Here is a 22,636-nt window from a genome sequence, read left to right as displayed (position 1 = left end):
TTACCGTACCACTCTGGTGCGGATCTCACTCGGGTTCACCTACGAGGTTCGGTAGTAACTTGATTTGAAGTTACATGATCATCATCATTAGCTTCCTCATTAATTGGTGTAGTAGTCACAGGAACAGATTTCTGTGATGAACTACTTTCCAATAAGGGAGTAGGTACAGTTACCTCATCAAGTTCTACTTTCCTCCCACTCACTTCTTTCGAGAGAAACTCCTTCTCTAGAAAGGATCCATTCTCAGCAATGAATATCTTGCCTTCGGATCTGTGATAGAAGGTGTACCCAACATTTTCTTTTGGGTATCCTATGAAGACGCACTTCTCCGATTTGGATTTGAGCTTATCAGGTTGAAACTTTTTCACATAAGCATTGCAACCTCAAACTTTAAGAAATGACAGCTTAGGTTTCTTGCCAAACCATAGTTCATACGGTGTCGTCTCAACGGATTTAGATGGTGCCCTATTTAATGTGAATGTAGCTGTCTCTAATGCATAACCCCAAAACAATATTGGTAAATCGGTAAGAGACATCATAGATCGCACCATATCTAATAAAGTACGGTTACGACGTTCAGACACACCATTACACTGTGGTGTTCCAGGTGGCGTGAGTAGTGAAACTATTTCACATTGTTTTGACTGAAGTCCAAACTCGTAACTCAAATATTTTTCTGCGATCATATCGTAGAAACTTTTATTTTTGTTACGATGATTCTCCACTTCACTCTGAAATTCTTTGAACTTTTCAAATGTTTCAGACTTGTGTTTCATCAAGTAGATATACTCATATCTGCTCAAATCATCTGTGAAGATCAGAAAATAATGATACCTGCCGCGAGCCTCAATATTCATCAGACCACATACATCAGTATGTTTGATTTCCAACAAATCTGTTGCTCACTCCATTGTTTTGGAGAACGGAGTCTTAGTCATCTTGCCCATGAGGCATGGTTCGCAAGAATCAACTGATTCATAATCAAGTGATTCCAAAATCCCATCAGCATGGTTTTTCTTCATGCGCTTTACACCAATATGACCTAAACGGCAGTGCCACAAATAAGTTGCACTATCATTATTAACTTTGCATCTTTTGGCTTCAATATTATGAAAATGTGTATCACCACGATCGAGATCCAACAAACCATTTTCATTGGGTGTATGACCATAGAAGGTTTTATTCATGTAAACAGAACAACAATTATTCTCTAACTTACATTAATAACCGTATTGCAATAAACATGATCCAATCATATTCATGCTCAACGCAAACACTAAAGAACATTTATTTTAGGTTTAACACTAATCCTGAAAGTATAGGGAGTGTGCGATGATGATCATATCAATCTTGGAACCATTTCCAATACACATCGTCACTTCACCCTTAACTAGTCTCTGTTCATTCTGCAACTCCATTTTCGAGTTACTATTCTTAGCAACTAAACTAGTATCAAATACTGAGGGGTTGCTATAAACACTAGTAAAGTACACATCAATAACATGTATATCAAATATACCTATGTTCACTTTGCCATCCTTCTTATCCGCCAATTACTTGGGGTAGTTCCGCTTCCAGTGACCAGTCCCTTTGCAGTAGAAGCACTCAGTTTCAGGCTTAGGTCCAGACTTGGGTTTTTTCACTTGAGCAGCAACTTGCTTGCCGTTCTTATTGAAGTTCCCCTTTCTTCCCTTTGTCCCTTTACTTGAAACTAGTGGTTTTGTTTACCATCAACACTTGATGCTTTTCTTGATTCCTACCTTCGTCGATTTCAGCATCACAAAGAGCTTGGGAATCGTGTCCGCTATCCCTTGCATATTATAGTTCATCACAAAGTTCTACTAACTTGGTGATGGTGACTAGAGAATTCTGTCAATCACTATTTTATCTGGAAGATTAACTCCCACTTGATTCAAACGATTGTAGTACCCAGACAATCTGAGCACATGCTCACTGCTTGAGCTATTCTCCTCCATCTTTTAGCTATAGAACTTGTTGGAGACTTCATATCTCTCAACTCGGGTATTTGCTTGAAATATTAACTTCAACTCCTGGAACATCTCATATGGTCCATGACGTTCAAAACGTCTTTGAAGTCCCGATTCTAAGCCGTTTAAGCATGGTGCACTAAACTATCAAGTAGTCATCATATTGAGCTAGCCAAACGTTCATAACATCTGCATCTGCTCCTGCAATAGGTTTGTCACCTAGCGGTGCATCAAGGACATAATTCTTCTGTGCATCAATGAGGATAAACCTCAGATCACGGATCCAATCCGCATCATTGCTACTAACATCTTTCAACTTAGTTTTCTATAGGAACATATCAAAAATAAAACAGGGGAGCTAAATGCGAGCTATTGATCTACAACATAGATATGCTAATACTACCAGGACTAAGTTCATGATAAATTTAAGTTCAATTAATCATATTACTTATGAACTCCCACTTAGATAGACATCCCTCTAATCCTCTAAGTGATCACGTGATCCATATCAACTAAACCATGTCCGATCATCATGTGAGATGGAGTAGTTTCAATGGTGAACATCACTATGTTGATCATATCTACTATATGATTCACGCTCGACCTTTCGGTCTCAGTGTTCCGAGGCCATATCTGTTATATGCTAGGCTCGTCAAGTTTAACCTGAGTATTCCGTGTGTGCAACTGTTTTGCACCTGTTGTATTTGAACGTAGAGCCTATCACACCCGATCATCACGTGGTGTCTCAGCACGAAGAACTTTCGCAATGGTGCATACTCAGGGAGAACACTTATATCTTGATAATTTAGTGAGAGATCATCTTATAATGCTACCATCAATCAAAGCAAGATAAGATGCATAAAAGATAAACATCACATGCAATCAATATAAGTGATATGATATGGACATCATCATCTTGTGCTTGTGATCTTCATCTCTGAAGCACCGTCATGATCACCATCGTCACCGGCGCGACACCTTGATCTCCATCATAGCATCGTTGTCATCTCGCCAACTTATGCTTCTATGACTATCGCTACCGCTTAGTGATAAAGTAAAGCATTACAGGGCGATTGCATTGCATACAATAAAGCGACAACCATATGGCTCCTGCCAGTTGCCGATAACCCGGTTACAAAACATGATCATCTCATACAATAAAATATAGCATCATGCCTTGACCATATCACATCACAACATGCCCTGCAAAAACAAGTTAGACGTCCTCTACTTTGTTGTTGCAAAGTTTTACGTGGCTGCTATGGGCAGAGCAAGAACCGTTCTTACCTACGCATCAAAACCACAACGATAGTTCAACAAGTAAGTGTTGTTTTAACCTTCTCAAGGATCGGGCGTAGCCACACTTGGTTCAACTAAAGTTGAAAAAACTGACACCCATCAGCCACCTGTGTGCAAAGCACGTCGGTAGAACCAGTCTCGCGTAAGCGTACGCGTAATGTCGATCTGGGCCGCTTCATCCAACAATACCGCCGAACCAAAGTATGACATGCTGGTAAGCAGTATGACTTGTATCGCCCACAACTCACTTGTGTTCTACTCGTGCATATGACATCTACGCATAAAACCTGGCTCGGATGCCACTGTTAGGGAACGTAGTAATTTTAAAAAAAATTCCTACGCACATGCAAGATCATGGTGATGCATAGCAACGAGAGGGGAGAGTGTGTCCACGTACCCTCGTAGACCGAAAGCGGAAGCGTTAGCACAACGCGGTTGATGTAGTCGTACGTCTTCACGATCCGACCGATCAAGTACCAAACGCACGGCACCTCCGAGTTCTGCACACGTTCAACTCGATGACGTCCCTCGAACTCCGATCCAGCTGAGTGTTGAGGGAGAGTTTCGTCAGCACGACGGCGTGGTGATGATGATGATGTTCTATCGACGCCAGGGCTTCGCCTAAGCACCGCTACGATATGATCGAGGTGGATTAGGGTGGAGGGGGGCACCGCACACGGCTAAGAGATCAAGAGATCAATTGTTTTGTCTATGGGGTGCCCCCTGGCCATGTATATAAAGGAGTGGAGGAGGGGGAGAGGGTCGGCCCCTATGGCGCGCCCTGGAGGAGTCCTACTCCCACCGGGAGTAGGATTCCTCCCCTTCCAAGTAGTAGGAGTAGGAGTCAAGGAAAGGGAAGAGGGAAGAGAAGGAAGGAGGGGGCGCAGCCCCTCCCCCTAGTCCAATTCGGACTAGGCATTGGGGGGTGCGCAGCCTCTTCTCTCTTTTTCCTCTAAAGCCCAATAAGGCCCATATACTCCCCGGCGAATTCCCGTAACTCTCCCGTACTCCGAAAAAATACCCGAATCACTCAGAATCTTTCTGATGTCCGAATATAGTCATCCAATATATCGATCTTTACGTCTCGACCATTTCGAGACTCCTCTTCATGTCCCCGATCTCATCCAGGACTCCAAACTACCTTCGGTACATCAAAACACATAAACTCATAATATAACTGTCATCGAACTTTAAGCGTGTGGACCCTACGGGTTCGAGAACAATGTAGACATGACCGAGACACGTTTTTCCGGTCAATAACCAATAGCGGAACCTGGATGCTCATATTGGCTCCCACATATTCTACGAAGATCTTTATCGGTCAAACCGCATAACAACATACGTTGTTCCCTTTGTCATCGGTATGTTACTTGCCCGAGATTCGATCGTCGGTATCTCAATACCTAGTTCAATCTCGTTACCGACAAGTCTCTTTACTCATTCTGTAATACATCATCTCGCAACTAACTCATTAGTTGCAATGCTTGCAAGGCTTATAGTGATGTGCATTACCGAGTGGGCCTAGAGATACCTCTCCGACAATCGGAGTGACAAATCCTAATCTCGAAATACGCCAACCCAACAAGTACCTTCGGAGACACCTGTAGAGCACCTTTATAATCACCCAGTTATGTTGTGACGTTTGGTGGCACACAAAGTGTTCCTCCGGTAAATGGGAGTTGCATAATCTCATAGTCATAGGAACATGTATAAGTCATGAAGAAAGCAATAGAAACAAACTAAAAGATCAAGTGCTAAGCTAACGGAATGGGTCAAGTCAATCACATCATTCTCCTAATGATGTGATCTCGTTAATCAAATGACAACTCATGTCTATGGTTAGGAAACAAAACCATCTTTGATCAACAAGCTAGTCAAGTAGAGGCATACTAGTGACACTTTGTTTGTCTATGTATTCACTCATGTATTATGTTTCCGGTTAATACAATTCTAGCATGAATAATAAACATTTATCATGATATAAGGAAATAAACAATAACTTTATTATTGCCTCTAGGGCATATTTCCTTCATAAATGAAGAACAATTATTTATTGAATCGATGGTCCAAGTGGCTGGTTATTATCATATAGCAGCACCACCTGAAAGCATCATATAGCAGCAGTAGCTCATAGCAACTCATCATACAGCTGCAACAGTGTGCAATTCATCATATACCAGCAGCAGTTCATAGCAATTCATCATATAGCAGCAGCAGCTCATAGCAATTCATCATATAGCAGCAGCAGGAGCAGCTCATAGCAATTCATCATATAGCAGCAGCAGGAGCAGCTCATAGCAATTCATCATATAGCATCAGCAGGAGCTGCTCATAACAATTCATCATACAACAGCAGCAGGAGCAGCTTATAGCAACTCATCATATAGCAGCAGCAGAAGCTCATAGCAATTCATCATATAGCAGCAGGAGGAGCTCATAGCAATTCATTATATAGCAGCAGCAGCTCATAGCAATTCATCATATAGCAGCAGCAGGAGTAGCTCATAGCAATGCATCATATAGCAGCAGCAGAAGAAGAAGCTCATAGCAATTCATCGTATAGTGGATCAGAATGAAAATTCGGCAAAAACTTAGAGGAGATCCTCACCTTGTTGGATGACCTCATCTTTCAACAGCACCTCAAGGCCACGGCCTGGGAGGTGGGGAGGGGGAATAAGGTGCCTTCTTCCGCAGTGTGGCATCGGCCGTAGTTGTGCAGCGCCTGCCGGAGTAGTGCGTTAGACGAACCACAGTGGAGCAGCTGCTGGAGACCATGAGAATGAGGGGCGGCACCAGAGGGAGGAGCAGCCAGGGAGATTTGCCCCTACCTGCCGGCCATGTAGCCTAGCTGGACAGAGCATCGTCGAGGATCAGGCTAGATGGGACCAGTGGCGACAACTTGTTAGAGGAACCCTAGTGCTGCAGGAAGGGTATCGAGGTAGAGGGAAAGGGGAGAGGAGATGTAACCGGGCAGGGCAATGAACGCTTGTGTGTTTGTTTTTACTTGAGGGTGAGGTGTGACGCGGGCGTCATCAGTTGCATTTTGAGTGTAATATAGGAAGACAACAGAGTCATTTCACTATTCCCCTTCCCTTTAATTTTTAGTGAGGTTCTACCCAAAACACCCCCCTCCAAAGCGAAATTATTTAAGCCCAAGCCCATAACTCAAAAATGACTTCTTTACATATTTTATGGCTTATTTTGACAATAAGCCCAGAAAAGGCGGAATAGAACTGGCCCTTAACCTGCAATTCAATTGTGCGTGGAATGATGAATCACTCCTGCCTGCTATAGTGTATATTTAGGCATCATCATACATGGCATAACATAATACATGTGCATTCCATTGTAGAATCTGGAATATGCAATGTTTATGTTAGTTCATACGTTGCACATGATGTTTAAATGCCCCTTAAATCTGGTCAGTCAAGTGATGGTGTTTAAGCCTCATTCTTTGCTTCTTTTCTTGATATGTAAGATTTGCTCACACATCTGTTCAATTGCTTGTTTACATCAGCAAGCCATACTAGGACTGTTTGCTTTGATTACTTGATGTTCTTGACCTAACACTCTAACAGAGCTTGTCAACGATTTAAACACTAAGGGCTGCTGTAGTGGGGCCTTTTCTAACTCATAGGTGACATAAAGGTTTGGATGTACACTAAAGTAGGCTCTCCAAGAGTACCTGGAGAACCAGTTCAAAGGTACGCCTAGTTTTTACATAGTGTAGACATAGTAAATGCTCATTTCATTGTGTGCAAGTGCAAGAGATGCGGCATGTTTCATTATATGGTGTTGTTTTGTTATAATCTCATCCTTTTGTGTTCACAGACTGGAAAGTATGCATATTTATGTTCCAAGGAGATGAGTAACTAGTTTGTGTCACCTTGCAGAGGGGGTGCAATGAAGATAAGATTGAGGATTTCCAAGTACAAGATGTTAGGAAGGAGCCTTGCAAGAGAAGTAGGAGCTGCACTGAGCCTCTTCAACCTATTAAGGTAAGTCACTTTATCCAACTCAACAGTTCAATTTCTTGTTTGTTTCAGGCATAGTTAATTTGCTCTTTTCAATTGCTTTATTTGTCCTCAGTTAATGAGATGCCCAAAGAATGATGCCTGATGTTGGGTACTTGTATAACTATTAGTTGACATAATTAAAGGTCTTACCATTTAATTACTCTGCCAAAGTGTGTCTGAAGCTTTGAAGTCTATTAACCAACTATTATTGAATGAGGCTCACAATCTAGTTTATACTAGGCTAATGATTGCATAGTTTTGCTTGTTGTAGTATGTTTGTATGAAATCCTCTGCTGTTCATTATGCTCCCTAAGACTTTAATTGAGCTACAGAATGGCCAACTGCTTGCTTACTTCTACGCAACGTGTTGTCTAAATTTGTACTCCCTCCTTCCATCTATATAGGGCCTAATGCGTTTTTCGAGGATAACTTTGACCAAATATTAGAGCAATAATATATGACATGCAACTTACACAAAGCACACCATTAAATTCGTGTGTGAAAGGAGCTTTTAGTGATATAATTTTCACATTGTGCATGTCATGTACTATTAATCTTGTCAATAGTCAAAGGCGGTCTTAAAAATGCATTAGGCCCTATATAGATGGAAGGAGGGAGTAACTTGTCTGTGTTTTGGATTGGGCCCCAACATCATGCTCCTCTGGTGAGCTAAGAGAGATTTCTGTATGCAGGCTGCACAGACTACCTTTTTATAATTTTTAAAATATCATCTGCTTATGCTTCATGACGTGTAACATTATTATTAGTCTTGTTTTGCCATGTACAAAATAGTCTGTCTTGCTCACTTCATTGTTGTAACTATATTTTTGCCCTAGTCATGTGTACTTACAGAAACATTTCAGGATAAAGTGACATCAACACAAAGATCTGTGAGCAATGCGGCATGGCCTTTACCGAATGGTTATGGATTGGAATTGGAATGTGCTGATGTTCTCGAGCATCAACTAGAGGTGGCAAGACAACGTGTACATGATTCTGAACGTACAATCAACAAATTGAGACTGGACATGCAGGTATTAGATGCAGGAGTCAAAAAATGAAACAAGACACTGAGGTAACAACGAAGGAATTGGAGATTTTGCAGACTGAAATTTGTGCTATCTAAATCCGGCCAATCCTATTTTCTGAAGAGATTATAGTTCAAATGGTAAGTTATGTTGATGCGCGTCCATGATGTATGAGTTGTATTTGCCCGGTGTATGTAATTTGTTGTTTGTGTATGTTTTATTATCACTGGTGCCGAACCATAACGCCCAGAGAGTATAATCGGCTGTAATTTCTTTATTGTGTAGTGTAGGATTATTCTATGTTTCTATGCCTTAGTATCTTTATTGTATAGTGTATGTTTTTAGAGGTGATAGTATAGAGTATGATAATTCTTTGAATATGCTATGTCGTTCAAACGAGGGCCAACTCGCCCAAACATTGTAGTGACCATGGTCGTCCATAGGTTGTACGATCCATGGGCCATCTACGTGACGGACGATCCATGGCCTTCTACGGGTTGTCGGATCCGTGGGCCTTCTATGGGCCGTCGGATCGATGGGCCTTCTATGGGCCGTCGGATCAATGGGCCTTCTATGGGCCATCGGGTCAATGGGCCTTCTATGTCCCGTAGGATCCATGGGCCTTCTACGGGCCGTCTCATCTATGGGCCTTGTACGGGCCGTATAAGGGGCCGTAAACGGGCTAGAGTTGAAATCATCCGTTCATGGGCCGACCATAACGGGCCGTCGTTAATCGGCCGTATTTGATGACGCTATGAAAACGGCCCAACGTATTAGCGGGCCTCAAACGGGCCGACTGTAACCATGGGCTGAATTTGTCCCACAAGCAAAAAATGACAGTAACCGGCCGAAAGTATACGAATGCTGGAAATGAGCGCAAGAATAAATGGGCCCTTAGAAGGCCGAAAGATAATATGGGCTGGAAACGGCCCAACGGAATAATGGTCCGTTAATGGGTATAAAGTGATACACTGTTCATTACGGGCCAGTTTTACCATGGGCCGTTAATGGGCCGAGGGTTACTAAGGGCCTCATATGGGTCGAAAGACGTCATGGGCCATACATGGGCCGGAAGTTAAAACGGGCTGGAATTATATTGGACGGCCTAGATGACGCTACTGGGCCTAATTCGGATAGGCCGTAAATGGGCCCTAGGTTAGCGGGCTGTAAATGGGCTATATGCGAACAGGCCATTAACAGGAATGGGCCTCTGTTGGGCCATGCCACGTGTCGACGTATCATATGCGCTTTGGGTCCAATGAGTGGATGACATCTGTCCCAACGGCAAGCCGGCACGTGTTCCCTCCAGCCAATGATGATTTTACACGTGGAAAATCCCCATTGGTCGGGGCTGTTAACGGGTTATCGGATCCAAAACCGGACCTGATAGCTTAACGGTGTTTCGTTACGGTGGATGCCATGTGTCGGTCACCCTTGACGAAAGCACTTCTGTGACGCACGATTTATCGTCATGGAAGTGGACACTTCCGTGATGATAATTTTGGTAATGTCATGGAACACTTCTACGACAGCACAGGTATGACTATCTTGATTCTGTCATAAAATTTTCATGGATGTACATGCATGACAGAAAACGTGACCTACTGTGACAAACACGTATCATCACGGAAGTGTATTTTTTTGTAGTGTACACTTGTGTTGAGGTCAAGATATTCCATTCCAACCACATAAATCTTGATCTCTAGCCTTCCCCAAGTTGCTTTCCACTCAAATTTTTTTTCTACCAAATCCAAATCCTGTGAGAGAGAGTTGAGTGTTCGGGAGACTATCATTTGAAGCACAAGAGCAAGGAGTTCATCATCAACACACCATTTGTTACCTCTTGGAGAGTGGTGTCTCCTAGATTGGCTAGGTGTCATTTGGGAGCCTCCGTCAAGATTGTGGAGTTGAACCAAGGAGTTTGTAAGGGCAAGGAGATCGCCTACTTCGTGAAGATCTACCCGAGTGAGGCAAGTCCTTCATGGGCGACGGCCATAGTGAGATAGACAAGGTTGCTTCTTCGTGGACCCTTCGTGGGTGGAGCCCTCCGTGGACTCGCGCAACCGTTACCCTTTGTGGGTTGATGTCTCCATCAACGTGGATGTACGATAGCACCACCTATCGGAATCACGCCAAAAATCTCCGTGTCTACATTGCGTTTTCTCCCTCAAACTCCTCCCTTTACCTTCATATGCAATTGTTTTACTTTCCGCTGCTATACTCTTAGAATTGCATGTGTAGATTGATTGCTTGACTTGTGCAAAGTTGCTAAAATCTGTCAAGAACTAAAATTGGAAAAAGGCTAGATTTTTATTTGGTCAAGTAGTCTAATCACCCCCCCCCCCTCTAGACATACTTTCGATCCTACAGTAGCCCAAAATCCTAAAGCTGAGTCTGATATTGGTCTGGGAAAGAGTACAAAAAGGCGAATAACCAACTCGTGTAGATTAAAATGCCGTATTGCTATTTTCATTAGCGTGTGCTTTGTCAAAGTTGTCCCTTCTAGGATTCACCACTCCTGGTACCCCGCATTCTTCTCCTCTGATGCAGTGATCACAGAAGACTACCCGGCTCATTCACTGCAATTATCCACTCCCCTTAAATTGGATTTCAGTATATGCCCTTTTGTCATTAATGGATTTTGCAGCTCTCCTGCCAACATTCAAAAAAGTAGTATATGGCACTGCCATGTCTGCATGACTACATTTTAGTGGCATATACTGAAACTCGATGCACAGAGGTTAGCATATCCTCAAATCTAGCATACAACTCTTTCTTTTTCAAGATCAACTTGCAAATAGCCTGGCCTTCTTGGCAGTATTAAGACAAATTCATTCTGCAGAGAAATGAGCAGAGGGCAACAACTTGTAAATATTCCTTTGCCCTCTGCTACTGCTTCCTTCGTACATTTAGAGATTGCACTAGCAGAGGGCAACAATTGGCACTTGCTTCATTTCGAAGATGATCATTTTAAAGGCATTGAGGAAAATATGTAAATAAGGGTCTTTAAAATCCTTTAGAGGAGCAAAATGAGCAGCTAACCGCACCTAAACAAACTCTTAAACATTTCGATGAGCAAAATTTTAATGAGTTATCCCCCAAAAGGCAGCCCAAGCCTCTCATTTTAACTCGACCGACGTCACTTCTCGGGATAATTTCGGCCGCTCCCCACTCCTGCCCGAGGCGCCACCTCTTCCCACCACAGCCGCCCCTCGCTGTCGCCGCCACTGCAACCCTCGATTTAGGCCTGAATGGAACCGAAAGGCAATTCCGCTACCCCGCCAGCCACTGCTGTCGCCGGAATTGAGCCCCCACCCCCGGCGCTGGCAGGGCGAAGGAAACGTTTGGCGACAAAAAACTTGCTCCGTGTTGTGCGCCAGTCATCAAAGGTCGGCAGTAAGGCCCCAGCAGCCGGACGATGCTCGGTCATCCTCTCTGCTGCTTCGGTCGGCAGCAAGCAGATGAGGAAGCCGACAGAGGCGATGAAGGTCTGTCCGCACTCATCCAGGCAGTGACGAAGAAGAAGAAAGCCACCACGCGAAGCCTACAACACCTCCTTCTCGTTTGGTGGCTTGTAGCCTCGCTCCTGCCACCCCTACACCTCCTCCGGCATGTTTGGCCGCCCCAGTCGTGGTCGAGGGTTGTCAAGTAGTAACCAAGCTCATAATTTAGCAAATTGTGATTATGATTATAATCATAATGATAATTAAAATCAGCTCTCGTTATGTTGTCATAATCATAATCATAATCACAACACCGTGAGAGAGGGCTTGGTGAACAAATGTGAATTAAAATCACCTTTTGTTATGTAATAATAATCATAATTTGGCATTTTCTTCTACTATATAAGAGGGGATGACAAAACATCTGAATGTTGTCACAAAATACTAAAAGTTAATCAAGAGTCCCAATATTGGTACAATAGATTATGACAAAAATCTAAGAAGAATACAAATAAAGAAATAATGATTGTTCACCAAATGGACTATCTCCTATAACAAATGCAAATTCCATAAACCCAATTTTAGTGATCATTTGAGCATTTTTTCACTTCAAAAAATTTATATACCATGGTTTAAGATATATAATAAGAAATGTGAATTAAAATCACCTTCCGTTATGTAATAAATGTAGTTTAGCATTTTCTTCAACTTTTAAGAAGAAGAAATTAAAATAAAACAAAAGTCGTCAAAATTTGTGAAACTTTTCACAGTGTCTTAACATCGGTACATAAGCTTGTCATAAAAATCTCAGACTATTTCTCGGAAGTTGGAAAACCATTTACTTAGAAATGCCCCATTTTGGTCTACCTATAGCATCATTTTAATTCTCGAAAGTTGGAAAACCACTTGCTTAGAAATGCCCTATTTGGTTTACCTATAGCACGATTTTGTAAAACTGACCAAAATTCATGTTTCCCCAAAAAATATTAAAATATTCCAATAATTCTACATGCATGTATTTGCATGAGATGGAAAAGTTTAGCTTTAAAATTATATTTTGAAACGGTGCCATCACTTAATTGGTACTCTCTCCGTTCTAAATTACTTGTCTTGGATTTGTCTAGATACGGATGTATCTAGACTCATTTTAGTGCTAGATACCTCCATATATAGACAAATCCAAGATGAATCGAACTAGCAAATGTGTCCTTTTTTGCGTGAGACGAAGGGAACGGCAAAGGGGGCAGATCCAACGGTTACAGCCATCTTGATCGAATGTGGACCGATGTAGGGCCTGCGCCGATCGACCGGCACGGAGCGCTGCCCAGAAACAACACAGCAACATAGTTGCTCACTTGTGTACAACCTTTTTTCTTTTCTTTTTTGTTATTTTCCGCTTAAGAAACATTGAACGTTCTGACGGTTGCAATTCTTGATCGAAATCTTCATTTTATAGGTGGAATCAACAATTTTTTGGGCCAATTTGTTCCTTCGCTGTATACTTCATGTTAGAGGATAAAATAGCTGAAGATGCGCCGCCAAGAAAATCAGTTAACCGAAGTAGCGATTTAGGAGTAGTTAATTAGGTAAATCATTCATTCTTACATATTCATCACTCCATCCATAGTGGAGATAGATGAAGCAATTACAGGGACACGTGCACACACATACACACAAGGACACCAAGGGCAGAGCATAGGCGGAGAGCGAGCAAGTAAACCACACGCACACGCACACGCACCCTTGCTCGACTCCATCAGATCAGAGGGACGCTCGTTATTCACGTATACTCTCACACCATCACACGAGTGCATGCAGCTTAACAGTTGCAGGGGTTGCACTTGCAGTTGTCGCCGCAGCTGCAGCCCTCGCCGGACTGGCCGGCGGCCACCTCGAACTGCCCCGCCTTGTTCTCAGGCGCCACGCCGAGGACGACCACGGCGGCGACCTGGGCCGCGGCACTGCCCTGCTCCGTCAGATCAGGGTACATCTTCCTGCAACGGGCCAAGGCAACCGGTCGGCGAATCAAATCAATAGTTCATCACCACAATAGGAATTGATGCTTGATCAGCTAAAGGGATCACCGGATGAAGTAGTACATAAATAGCACGAGAGTATTTTGCAAGGAGAAGCATCCATTAATGATTGAAAAAAAAAACATCCATACCCGCACTTGCAGTCTGAGCCGCAGCTGCAACCGGATCCACAGTTGCAAGACATCCTCCAAATCTGATGAACCCAAAAAGATTTCAAGGAGAAGAAGATGAGCTTTGGTGTCGAGGATGATGATGATCACAATTGAATTGAATGGATAGCCTCCCACCGGCGCCACTATTTATAGCCGAATGGTGTACACAAGATTGGTAGCGTACAAGAGGAGGCCACTCTAGTCTAGCCAATAAGCTGCCGTTGCGTGGCAGTTGCACGATGCTACACGTACGCCGGCCTCCCGGAATTAGTCCAATTTCTCGAAATCGATTGATTATCCTTAGGGGCGGTTAGATGTTACTCCCCTATAATTCTTTACAGAGGGAGTACTATTGAATTTCTTGTAGTGATAAAAAGTGTTTAGGTTACTGGCTTACTGCGGTAGCTGGTTAAGTTAAGCACAAAGACAATCTGAGCTGATCTTTCTGGTTGCTTTCTGAAAAATGAATAAGAAAATATCCAAACCCACTAATAATAGTTCAGCACGCCCACAAATCCAACGTATGGACCTCCTCTACCTTCAAATCTCTATCTCTGGGTTACATTCGCAGTATACTGTTCCTTGATGAAGACGTGAATGGTTTGTGTCAAAAGGAATAATGCGTAGTTGACTTCCCTTCCCTCCCCCTTCTTTCGATTTCACACTATTCAATACTCCTATCATTTTGTATCTTCCCGAAAAGAAAAGAAAAAGGCATGATTTTCTATATATGACTTTCTCAAATGCAAGACAGCAAGAAATGGGCCTTCTTCATTGCTTCTCAAAATTTCTTTTGCGGTACATCAAGTAGCTTTTAGATATTAAACAAAGAGACCATTCATTCAATATCTATCTACAAGTTGTAGGGAGTAAAAGTGCAACATTTCTATTTCTTTTAAGGAAGTATGGTGAACATAAGTACTTTCTTTGTTTTTTGTTTTTTGGGTAACTTTCTTCTTATTTTACTAGTTCCCTCTAGAATCGAGAGGGTACATAACGAATTAGTATTTTGTAAGCATGGGGTATACTTGTACTGGAAGCAATTGTTTTCTCCACTCCAATTTGCAAGTCACAGTCTTCTGTTTCAGGAAGAGCCCGTATGAATCACAATGGTATGCATTACCAGCAATGATCATTATGAAGACTACTAGTATATGAGAACTATTTTATTCAAACATTGATGATGAGATCACAACTTGTTTGTTCTAGTTCTTTTAACCGAGACCGCAACAAAACATCACATCCAATACATCAACAATCTAGAAGGAGATATCTTATTTTGATGCGGGGCATAGAAAACTTTATCACAAAACATTAACAAAGATTATGTCACATCCTTAGGTACTAGCTAGTCCTGCACGTCAAAAACAAAAGAGAATTGAGTACTGGACAAACTCCACGGCGGAGAATATCTCATCAACAGAAACTCAACAAGGCCTATTTTCTCCTATGAATCATAGTTTCAGAATAAATATTCATATCACCGTTTGAAGACTTTTTTTAATGACATCTTGGCTGCACATGGATTATGAAGCTAGTTGAAGCTATTTATTAAAATAATTACTTCCAATCTCAAAGAAAAACAATCCTGGGCAGTGTTTCTAAACTATGGCTACAAACGTGGAAACATCAGGCATCAGATCACAAGAGTCTTCAGTGAAAAAGAAATCGGCATATTTTGCAGTAAATTTCTATTGGATTCAACTAACGTCCTAAAATTATTGGCTACGTCACTTATCAATGCCTAGTTTCTTAAAATTGTTGATGTGACTTGTGAGTTTGAAATGCTTGCGCCGTATCCAAAAGATAACTTTCGTGCCTAGATTTCAAGTTGAAGTTGGTTGCTGTCACTTATCGGTTTGAAATGCTTCGCACTTGTACCACAAAGATAGCTTTCATGCCTAAATTTCAAGCCGAAAGATGCTTGCTGTTACTTGTCACTTTGAAACGCTTCCTGTTTAACATGGTCATTCAAATTGAGCAAGTTTAGAGGATCGGTTTGGCAGCTGTGCCGTGCTTTTTCAGAAATGACAACGCTTCCAGGAGTAGGTTTATTTTGTTGAGACTTAATACCCAAGTGAGTTGGGGCATGACCTTGTCAACAATATACCAATATACTCCCTCCGTTCCCAAATATAAGTCTTTCTAAAGATTCCAACAAGTGACTACATACGGAGCAAAATGAGTTAATCTACACTTTAGAATATTTTTATATACATCCATATGTTGTAGTCCATTTGAAATGTCTCCAAAGACATATACTCTTTTTGTAATCATGAACTGGATCCATTGAACTGGTAACATATACAGTATATAAATACCAATATATGTACGTAGATGGACAGTTCAGAGTTGACAGGGAAAGCAATGGCCTGGTGGATCAAAAAAACTGCAGCTGAAATGTTCAGAAAAAAAAAACTCCATTTAACTGCGAACTCTAGTGTTGTACTCCCTCCAATCTTATATTTGTTTATTAGAATTAGTGAGGTGAACCTGATGATCAATTTTAAGAGCAGTCCAAAATAGAGCCGTTCCGTAAGCACAGGAAGAAACTGCGAGCTCTAGTTTAGAGGATCGGTTTGGCAGCTGTGCCGTGCTTTTTCAGAAATGACAACGCTTCCAGGAGTAGGTTTATTTTGTTGAGACTTAATACCCAAGTGAGTTGGGGCATGACCTTGTCAACAATATACCAATATACTCCCTCCGTTTCCAAATATAAGTCTTTCTAAAGATTCCAACAAGTGACTACATACGGAGCAAAATGAGTTAATCTACACTTTAGAATATTTTTACATACATCCATATGTTGTAGTCCATTTGAAATGTCTCCAAAGACATATACTCTTTTTGTAATCATGAACTGGATCCATTGAACTGGTAACATATACAGTATATAAATACCAATATATGTACGTAGATGGACAATTGAGAGTTGACAGGGAAAGCAATGGCCTGGTGGATCAAAAAAACTGCAGCTGAAATGTTCAGAAAAAAAAAACTCCATTTAACTGCGAGCTCTAGTGTTGTGCTCCCTCCAATCTTATATTTGTTTATTAGAATTAGTGAGGTGAACCTGATGATCAATTTTAAGAGCAGTCCAAAATAGAGCCGTTCCGTAAGCACAGGAAGAAAGTGGTTAAAAAAAACAATGGAGACGCCCACCGTGGGGCTCGAACCCACAACCACAAGGTTAAGAGCCTTGCGCTCTACCAACTGAGCTAGACGGGCTTATTTGAATAATTTTTTTAGTATCCTAATTCTTCTCTGTACTGGAAAAAGTTGACAAACGGAGACCTAAATTCTTGAAGTGCAATAGACATCAGCAAAGGGACGCGGCTAATCTGCACCCGAGCTCATATGCTCCCGCATGAACAGTAAAATCGAAAAAAATTCAAAAAATTCCAAATTTTTTTTGAGTGAAACATTGACAAAAGTTCTAAGTGCCTGCAAAAATTCGTCGTGAAAATCACATTCCTAGAAGGCGTGGCAAAAAAAACAAAAAAAGTACTCTGAAAAAGCTACTTTCAAACGCATTTTGAAGCACTGAATTTGTTTTTTTTGCCACGCCTTCTAGGAATGTGATTTCATGACGAATTTTTGCAGGCACTTAGAACTTCTGTCAATGTTTGTCTCAAAAAAAATTTGGAATTTTTTGAATTTTTTTTGATTTTTTTTCGATTTTACTGTTCATGCGGGAGCATATGAGCTCGGGTGCAGAATGGACTTTTCGTCAGCAAAGTTGCTTAACTTTGGCGCAAGTTTCAGCCACCAGTTACCAACAATGAAAATCCATGGCATCTGGACCAAATGGACGTCAGTGCACCTCCATGAGACCATGACTTTTGAGAAATAAAGCGAAGTACGCCTAGAGGTTTCAGTCAAGTTCTTGGTGATAGGTCCCATGCAAAACCCACCAGTACACTGCCCTAAATGCAAATCAAATTATATTTATTTCCAGAAAAAATGTTACCGTAATATTTAGGACACTAGAAATAGCACTTGAATGAACCTTTTTGGTAGTACGCATTGCTGTTCCTATGAAAGACCAAAGCATACATACTGGTTACCCTTCGTTATTATTACACTGAATTTTCTAAAACAATGGATGATCTATTCTGCAACACAGAAAATTAGAGCAATTTTTGCAACACGGATCTACAGTGCATCTGCAAGCAGACAGTGCTCAAGGGGAAAGAATCGGAGAACAATTCTTCTCCAACGAGGGGCAAAGCCTTTTTAGCCTACAATAATTTTGCTCAAATCGACACCTTGCGGATCCGAGGCATCCATAAGGTCTCTCAGGCCAACTCTCAGATCAGGTATTCCCTCTTGCAAGATGGCACACACTGGAAATATCGGAACACCTTGCACTCTCCTCTTCAGTTCTTCATACATTGCTTCAGCTCCCTCTTCATCTATTTTGTTTGCGACAATCAACGATGGGCGCTTTGTCATGCCTTCTTGGTAATGCTCTAGCTCCACGACCAGATCGCGTAGCTGCTCCCATGGTGGGATACCCTTCCTACCGTTGAGTGTTGCTGCCAGGTCAAGTACATAGGACAGAACTTTGGTGCGCTCAATGTGCCTCAAGAAGGCATGGCCCAGGCCACGGTTCTCATGGGCACCTTTGATAAGACCAGGTATGTCAGCAACTTTCACTGACAAGTAGTCGTCGTAGGTCAGGCTACCAATATTGGGCCTTAGTGTGGTGAACGCATAGTCAGCGATCTCTGGGCGAGCCCTAGAGAGAGCACTCAGAAGTGTGCTCTTTCCGGCATTAGGCAAACCAACAAGGCCAACATCAGCAATGCTCTTCAGTTCTAAGACAAGAAAAGACTCTGTTCCTGCCTGTCCAGTACTTAAACGGGCTACCTCCTCTTGTCTATTTCCTTTGGATAGACAGACGTCTCTGCCGATAGAAGCATTCCCTAGCCCACCCTCCCCTCCTTGTGCTACGATCAACCGTTGCCCAGGTCTTGTCATTTCAGCAACAGAATACTGTATGTCATCTTCTTCCCTATCCTCATCTGCATCTAGAGCCTCTTCCTCCGTCTCGTCTTCATCCTCCCAAAATTCTTCATCGTCGTCATCAAACTGATCATTTTCATCAAACTCGACCTGATGTTGAATGCTATTTGCATCACCATCTTCAGCGTTCGAAAACCCAGTCTTGGAGCATGTACTAGGGTATGTTTGCTTCTCCCGCTGATTGCTACTTTCTCTTTCAGCTTCATTTCCATTAATGCCATCCTTGTTCTTCTGATTGGAACTGTCTGCAGAGTCATCCACAGCATCTGGGATATCCCAGGGATCTAGAGATCTGGTTGGTTTATTTAAAGTGAAAGACGGTCGCTCCCCTCGGACTAGATGAATCACTGTGCCAACTGGTACTTGTGCAACCTGTCAGACACACAAAGAGAAGGTTATATATTTCGAAAAGTAACTTAGTAAATGCGAAATGCACATGTATATACATATATTTCTGGTAACCTTGTCAGGACCTCTTGTCCCTATCTGTTTCTTAGAAAGTCCATTGCCTCCTCGGACTGCTTTCTGGAAACACAAAGTAAATAAGTGTAAAACCATGACACGGAAAAGCATAAATTCTGCAGAATCTTCTTCATTTGCGAAGGCTCAATGTGATATTAAGTTAGAGTGTGAACAAGTCGCTCTTAGTCTTAAGTCCAACAGAAGTAAGGGTGAGCTTCTAACTCGATAATATACACAGGCTAAGAATTTACACCAAGAGATTAGTTCTTTTACGAAGAGGGATAATGCATCTAGCAAAACAAAGAGCGCATGACATCTATATATCTCATACCGAAACACAAAAATAAGATGATACCAAAAGCATACCGTGTGATGTTGCAAGTTACTGAAATCCCAGACAGATCTTGAGCACTCAAGAATGACATTACCACCTGTCCCTCCATCGCCACCTGCAATATTTTATTGTGAATAAGAAATTCTGGGCGCATGAAAACTAGACTAAGTAGCAGAAAATAACTTGGGCCATTAGAAACATTTTGACATAGTGTAGATGGCACAGTATAAATCTACAATGATTTTTCGCAGCATCCGGAGCTCAATCAAACACAACCAAATCAGATGATCCGTTGCACCATAGTAACATACAATTGGACGGTCAATGATGCAAACAAACAGAACTGATAACACCACAACCATAGTTGCATCAATATTCAGACTCTGAATTCGGAGCTTTATCAGTCTACAAGGACTTGGATGGCTTGCATACATATGACAGCAATGAACAGTGCACAAAAAAAGATAATGGATTAAATTTGGAAAGGCTCACCATCGGGCCTGCCTTGTCGGTCGGACCTGGAGCGCCTTTGGCTGATGCAGCCATTGCCACCGTCGCCACCCCTGGCAAGTAGCCGAAACCTATCCACCATCCCACGTGCCTGGAACAACGGGTATCCAATGCCTCGGCTCATCGTTGATTCGTCGGAACAAGCTTGAGGAAAAATGTAGCCCACGTAAAGCTGTAAGAAGATAGACTCTGACCTGCAAAGGCGCCGCCTTTCCCTTCCCCCCCTCTGACGAGGAGCCATGGTAGCTCGCCCCACCACCAGTCCATGCCGCTGGAGACAGGTTCGCCAGCGAGACGCGACACAGGACAACTTGCGGCCGCCGCCACATCTTCACTACTCTAGTCATAGCAGAAACACGAACTGCTGGATTAGTATTAGATCAGAAAGCTGGAGTAGCGTTGATTTAGGCGTTGTGGGCGGGCCAAGCTAAAAAAGAACACGAAATTTTTCAAATTCTGAATCATTGTCATTAGTAAGTACCCTCTGTTCCCATTTGTTACAAGATCAAGTGAGTAGATATAAACAAAAGAAGCTATACCGCAATACAGTTTCCCATTAGACTATTTTAGTTAGCCATTACAAAAGCTTGGAGATATCAAACCACAGAGGAATTGAGCGAATTATTGATACTGCCAAACTGGATTGTTTTTCTTTTGTCAAAATGTACAGAACAATGCCTTTGTATAAACTGTAAACGATGGCTTTGCATAAAATGTAAACAATAAGATTTTCAGTGGTTTATTTATGCCACCACAGTCCACATACGAATAGACAATAACCTAAATGAAAGAAATTTGGAATGAATCAAAGAAAATTAGCTGTGCAGCTTACGTGGGTCGGCCGACTCGCCGTCGTCGCGCTGCTGGCTGCCGGTGGGCTAGTCGTCCGTGGGTGGCGGCCGATTTGTGCCGCTGGCCAGCGGGAGCAGGGGGCGGCTGGCTGCTGTGCCCTGTGTGACGATCCGGCGGCGGGCGGCGGCCGCTAGAGAAAACAGTGTTTGTTGTCCGTGCCGTGAGTTCCTGGATGCGGGCTACTGCGTGTTGCGCGCTATGCTGGTCAGCTGGTGTGGACTGGGCCTAGCTAAATTTGGTTTCCAGCGATGGGCGGGCCACGGCCCAGGTTGCCCCTTACATAGCTCCACCCTTCGGCTAGCGTGATGCTCAGCGAAATAAAAAAGAGGACTCTTAGGGTGTGTTTGGTTGAAGAACCAACTATCATTGCAGAAAAAATAGAATAACAAAAATTCAAAATTTCAGCAGCATTTCATTTGTATTTTGAATGCAGCTCTTTCAAACCTTAACATGTTTTTACACAACACATCGCTTTGCCAATTTTTTTGGTTTAGATAATCAAATCTGATCCTATCTCTTTCATGCATTGGGCCATATGTAATACGTGGTCTTCTCTTCCTTATTAAAGCTCGAACAATGACTGCCATTGCAGCAAGTGTGACAAAAACAGCGGCTCCTCTAACCATCATTTTTCTTTTGTTCATCTTCTTGACCATCTACAATTGATGCAAGTTATCAAAAATATTACACATCACCATATACTGCAAAGATGTACTTGACAACATCAATTTGAACAAAAATATGTACTGGACAGCAGCAATTTCAGCAAAACTTTGTACTGGACAGCAGCAATTTCAGCAAAAAATGTACTGGACAACAGCATATACAAGGGGAGAGGAAGAGGGGTTTGTACCTTGAGGAGAGGAGGGTTTGCTTCGATCTGCCGCCGCGCCGGAGTAGCACCTAGACCCTGCCTTCTTCCTCTTGTATCCTGCAGATCGAGAGAGGGTGAGATGAATAAGCCGGCCACGTAGATCGAACACGCCGACAGCGCAGGAGAGGCAGCAAGAAAGGAAAGCGGCGGCGCAGGAGATAGATCGAGGGAGAGGTCCGGTGGCGCAAGATGTGCAGTGAGGGAGAGGGCCGGCTGCGCAGGATTTGGAGCGAGGGAGAGGCCCCGCGGCGTGAGCTGAAGTTAGGGGGAGGGCCCGCGGCGCAGCAGAAAGGGAGGGAGGAAGAGGGCTGGCGGCGCACCTGAGTGGGAGGAGGAGGAGCTCGGGCGGCGCACAGGAGGGGAACCAGATCCTCTAACAGTGTAAGAGCAACTCTAGCAGAGCTCGCAAAAATACGACCCACAAAACACGTTTGCGGTTTTACAAAGATCGCGTTTGCGGGTCGAAAACATGCGCAGTAGAACAGCACCCGTATCAAAACCTGCATAATTTAAAAAAACACTTTTTGCGGGAGAAAATTGCACTAATAGTTCATCACATACTGCATAGTTCATCACATGATCAACAAACTATAAGCATAGTTTATACTACAAAC

General features: G+C 42.6%; 2 protein-coding genes and 1 non-coding gene across 10 annotated transcripts; all 3 read right to left on the bottom strand.

The window, feature by feature from the left end:
• Positions 1 to 13,325: 13,325 nt before the first annotated feature.
• LOC119365667 (metallothionein-like protein 1) lies at positions 13,326 to 14,102 on the bottom strand. The gene is made up of 2 exons (XM_037631325.1): positions 13,942 to 14,102; positions 13,326 to 13,768 (listed from the first exon to the last, which is right to left on the bottom strand). Exons 1-2 carry the CDS (start codon positions 13,992 to 13,994, stop codon positions 13,594 to 13,596), a joined length of 228 nt encoding a protein of 75 aa, XP_037487222.1. The 5' UTR covers positions 13,995 to 14,102; the 3' UTR covers positions 13,326 to 13,593.
• A 3,015-nt stretch (positions 14,103 to 17,117) lies between these two features.
• Positions 17,118 to 17,190, bottom strand: TRNAK-CUU. Its single transcript has one exon. It is a non-coding gene; the product is annotated as a tRNA-Lys (tRNA).
• Positions 17,191 to 17,961: 771 nt separating this feature from the next.
• On the bottom strand, positions 17,962 to 22,419 carry LOC119365622 (probable GTP-binding protein OBGM, mitochondrial). Of its 8 annotated transcripts, none has more exons than XM_037631291.1 (9): positions 22,343 to 22,419; positions 22,002 to 22,079; positions 21,593 to 21,804; positions 21,129 to 21,445; positions 20,491 to 20,630; positions 20,279 to 20,387; positions 19,819 to 19,901; positions 19,453 to 19,515; positions 17,962 to 19,362 (listed from the first exon to the last, which is right to left on the bottom strand). In XM_037631291.1, exons 5-9 carry the CDS (start codon positions 20,623 to 20,625, stop codon positions 18,199 to 18,201), a joined length of 1,554 nt encoding a protein of 517 aa, XP_037487188.1. In that variant the 5' UTR covers positions 20,626 to 20,630; positions 21,129 to 21,445; positions 21,593 to 21,804; positions 22,002 to 22,079; positions 22,343 to 22,419; the 3' UTR covers positions 17,962 to 18,198. The 8 variants fall into 8 exon arrangements, with proteins under 8 accessions (XP_037487188.1, XP_037487191.1, XP_037487200.1 ...); XM_037631294.1 differs by having other exon boundaries at positions 21,772 to 21,804; XM_037631303.1 differs by lacking the exon at positions 21,593 to 21,804 and having other exon boundaries at positions 21,129 to 21,456.
• Positions 22,420 to 22,636: the final 217 nt, after the last annotated feature.

This window comes from Triticum dicoccoides, chromosome 1A (genome assembly GCF_002162155.2).
Source record: "Triticum dicoccoides isolate Atlit2015 ecotype Zavitan chromosome 1A, WEW_v2.0, whole genome shotgun sequence".
Taxonomy (NCBI): domain Eukaryota; kingdom Viridiplantae; phylum Streptophyta; class Magnoliopsida; order Poales; family Poaceae; genus Triticum; species Triticum dicoccoides.
Note: the sequence above shows the minus strand (reverse complement) of the source record. Positions and strands in the feature narration are given on the sequence as shown.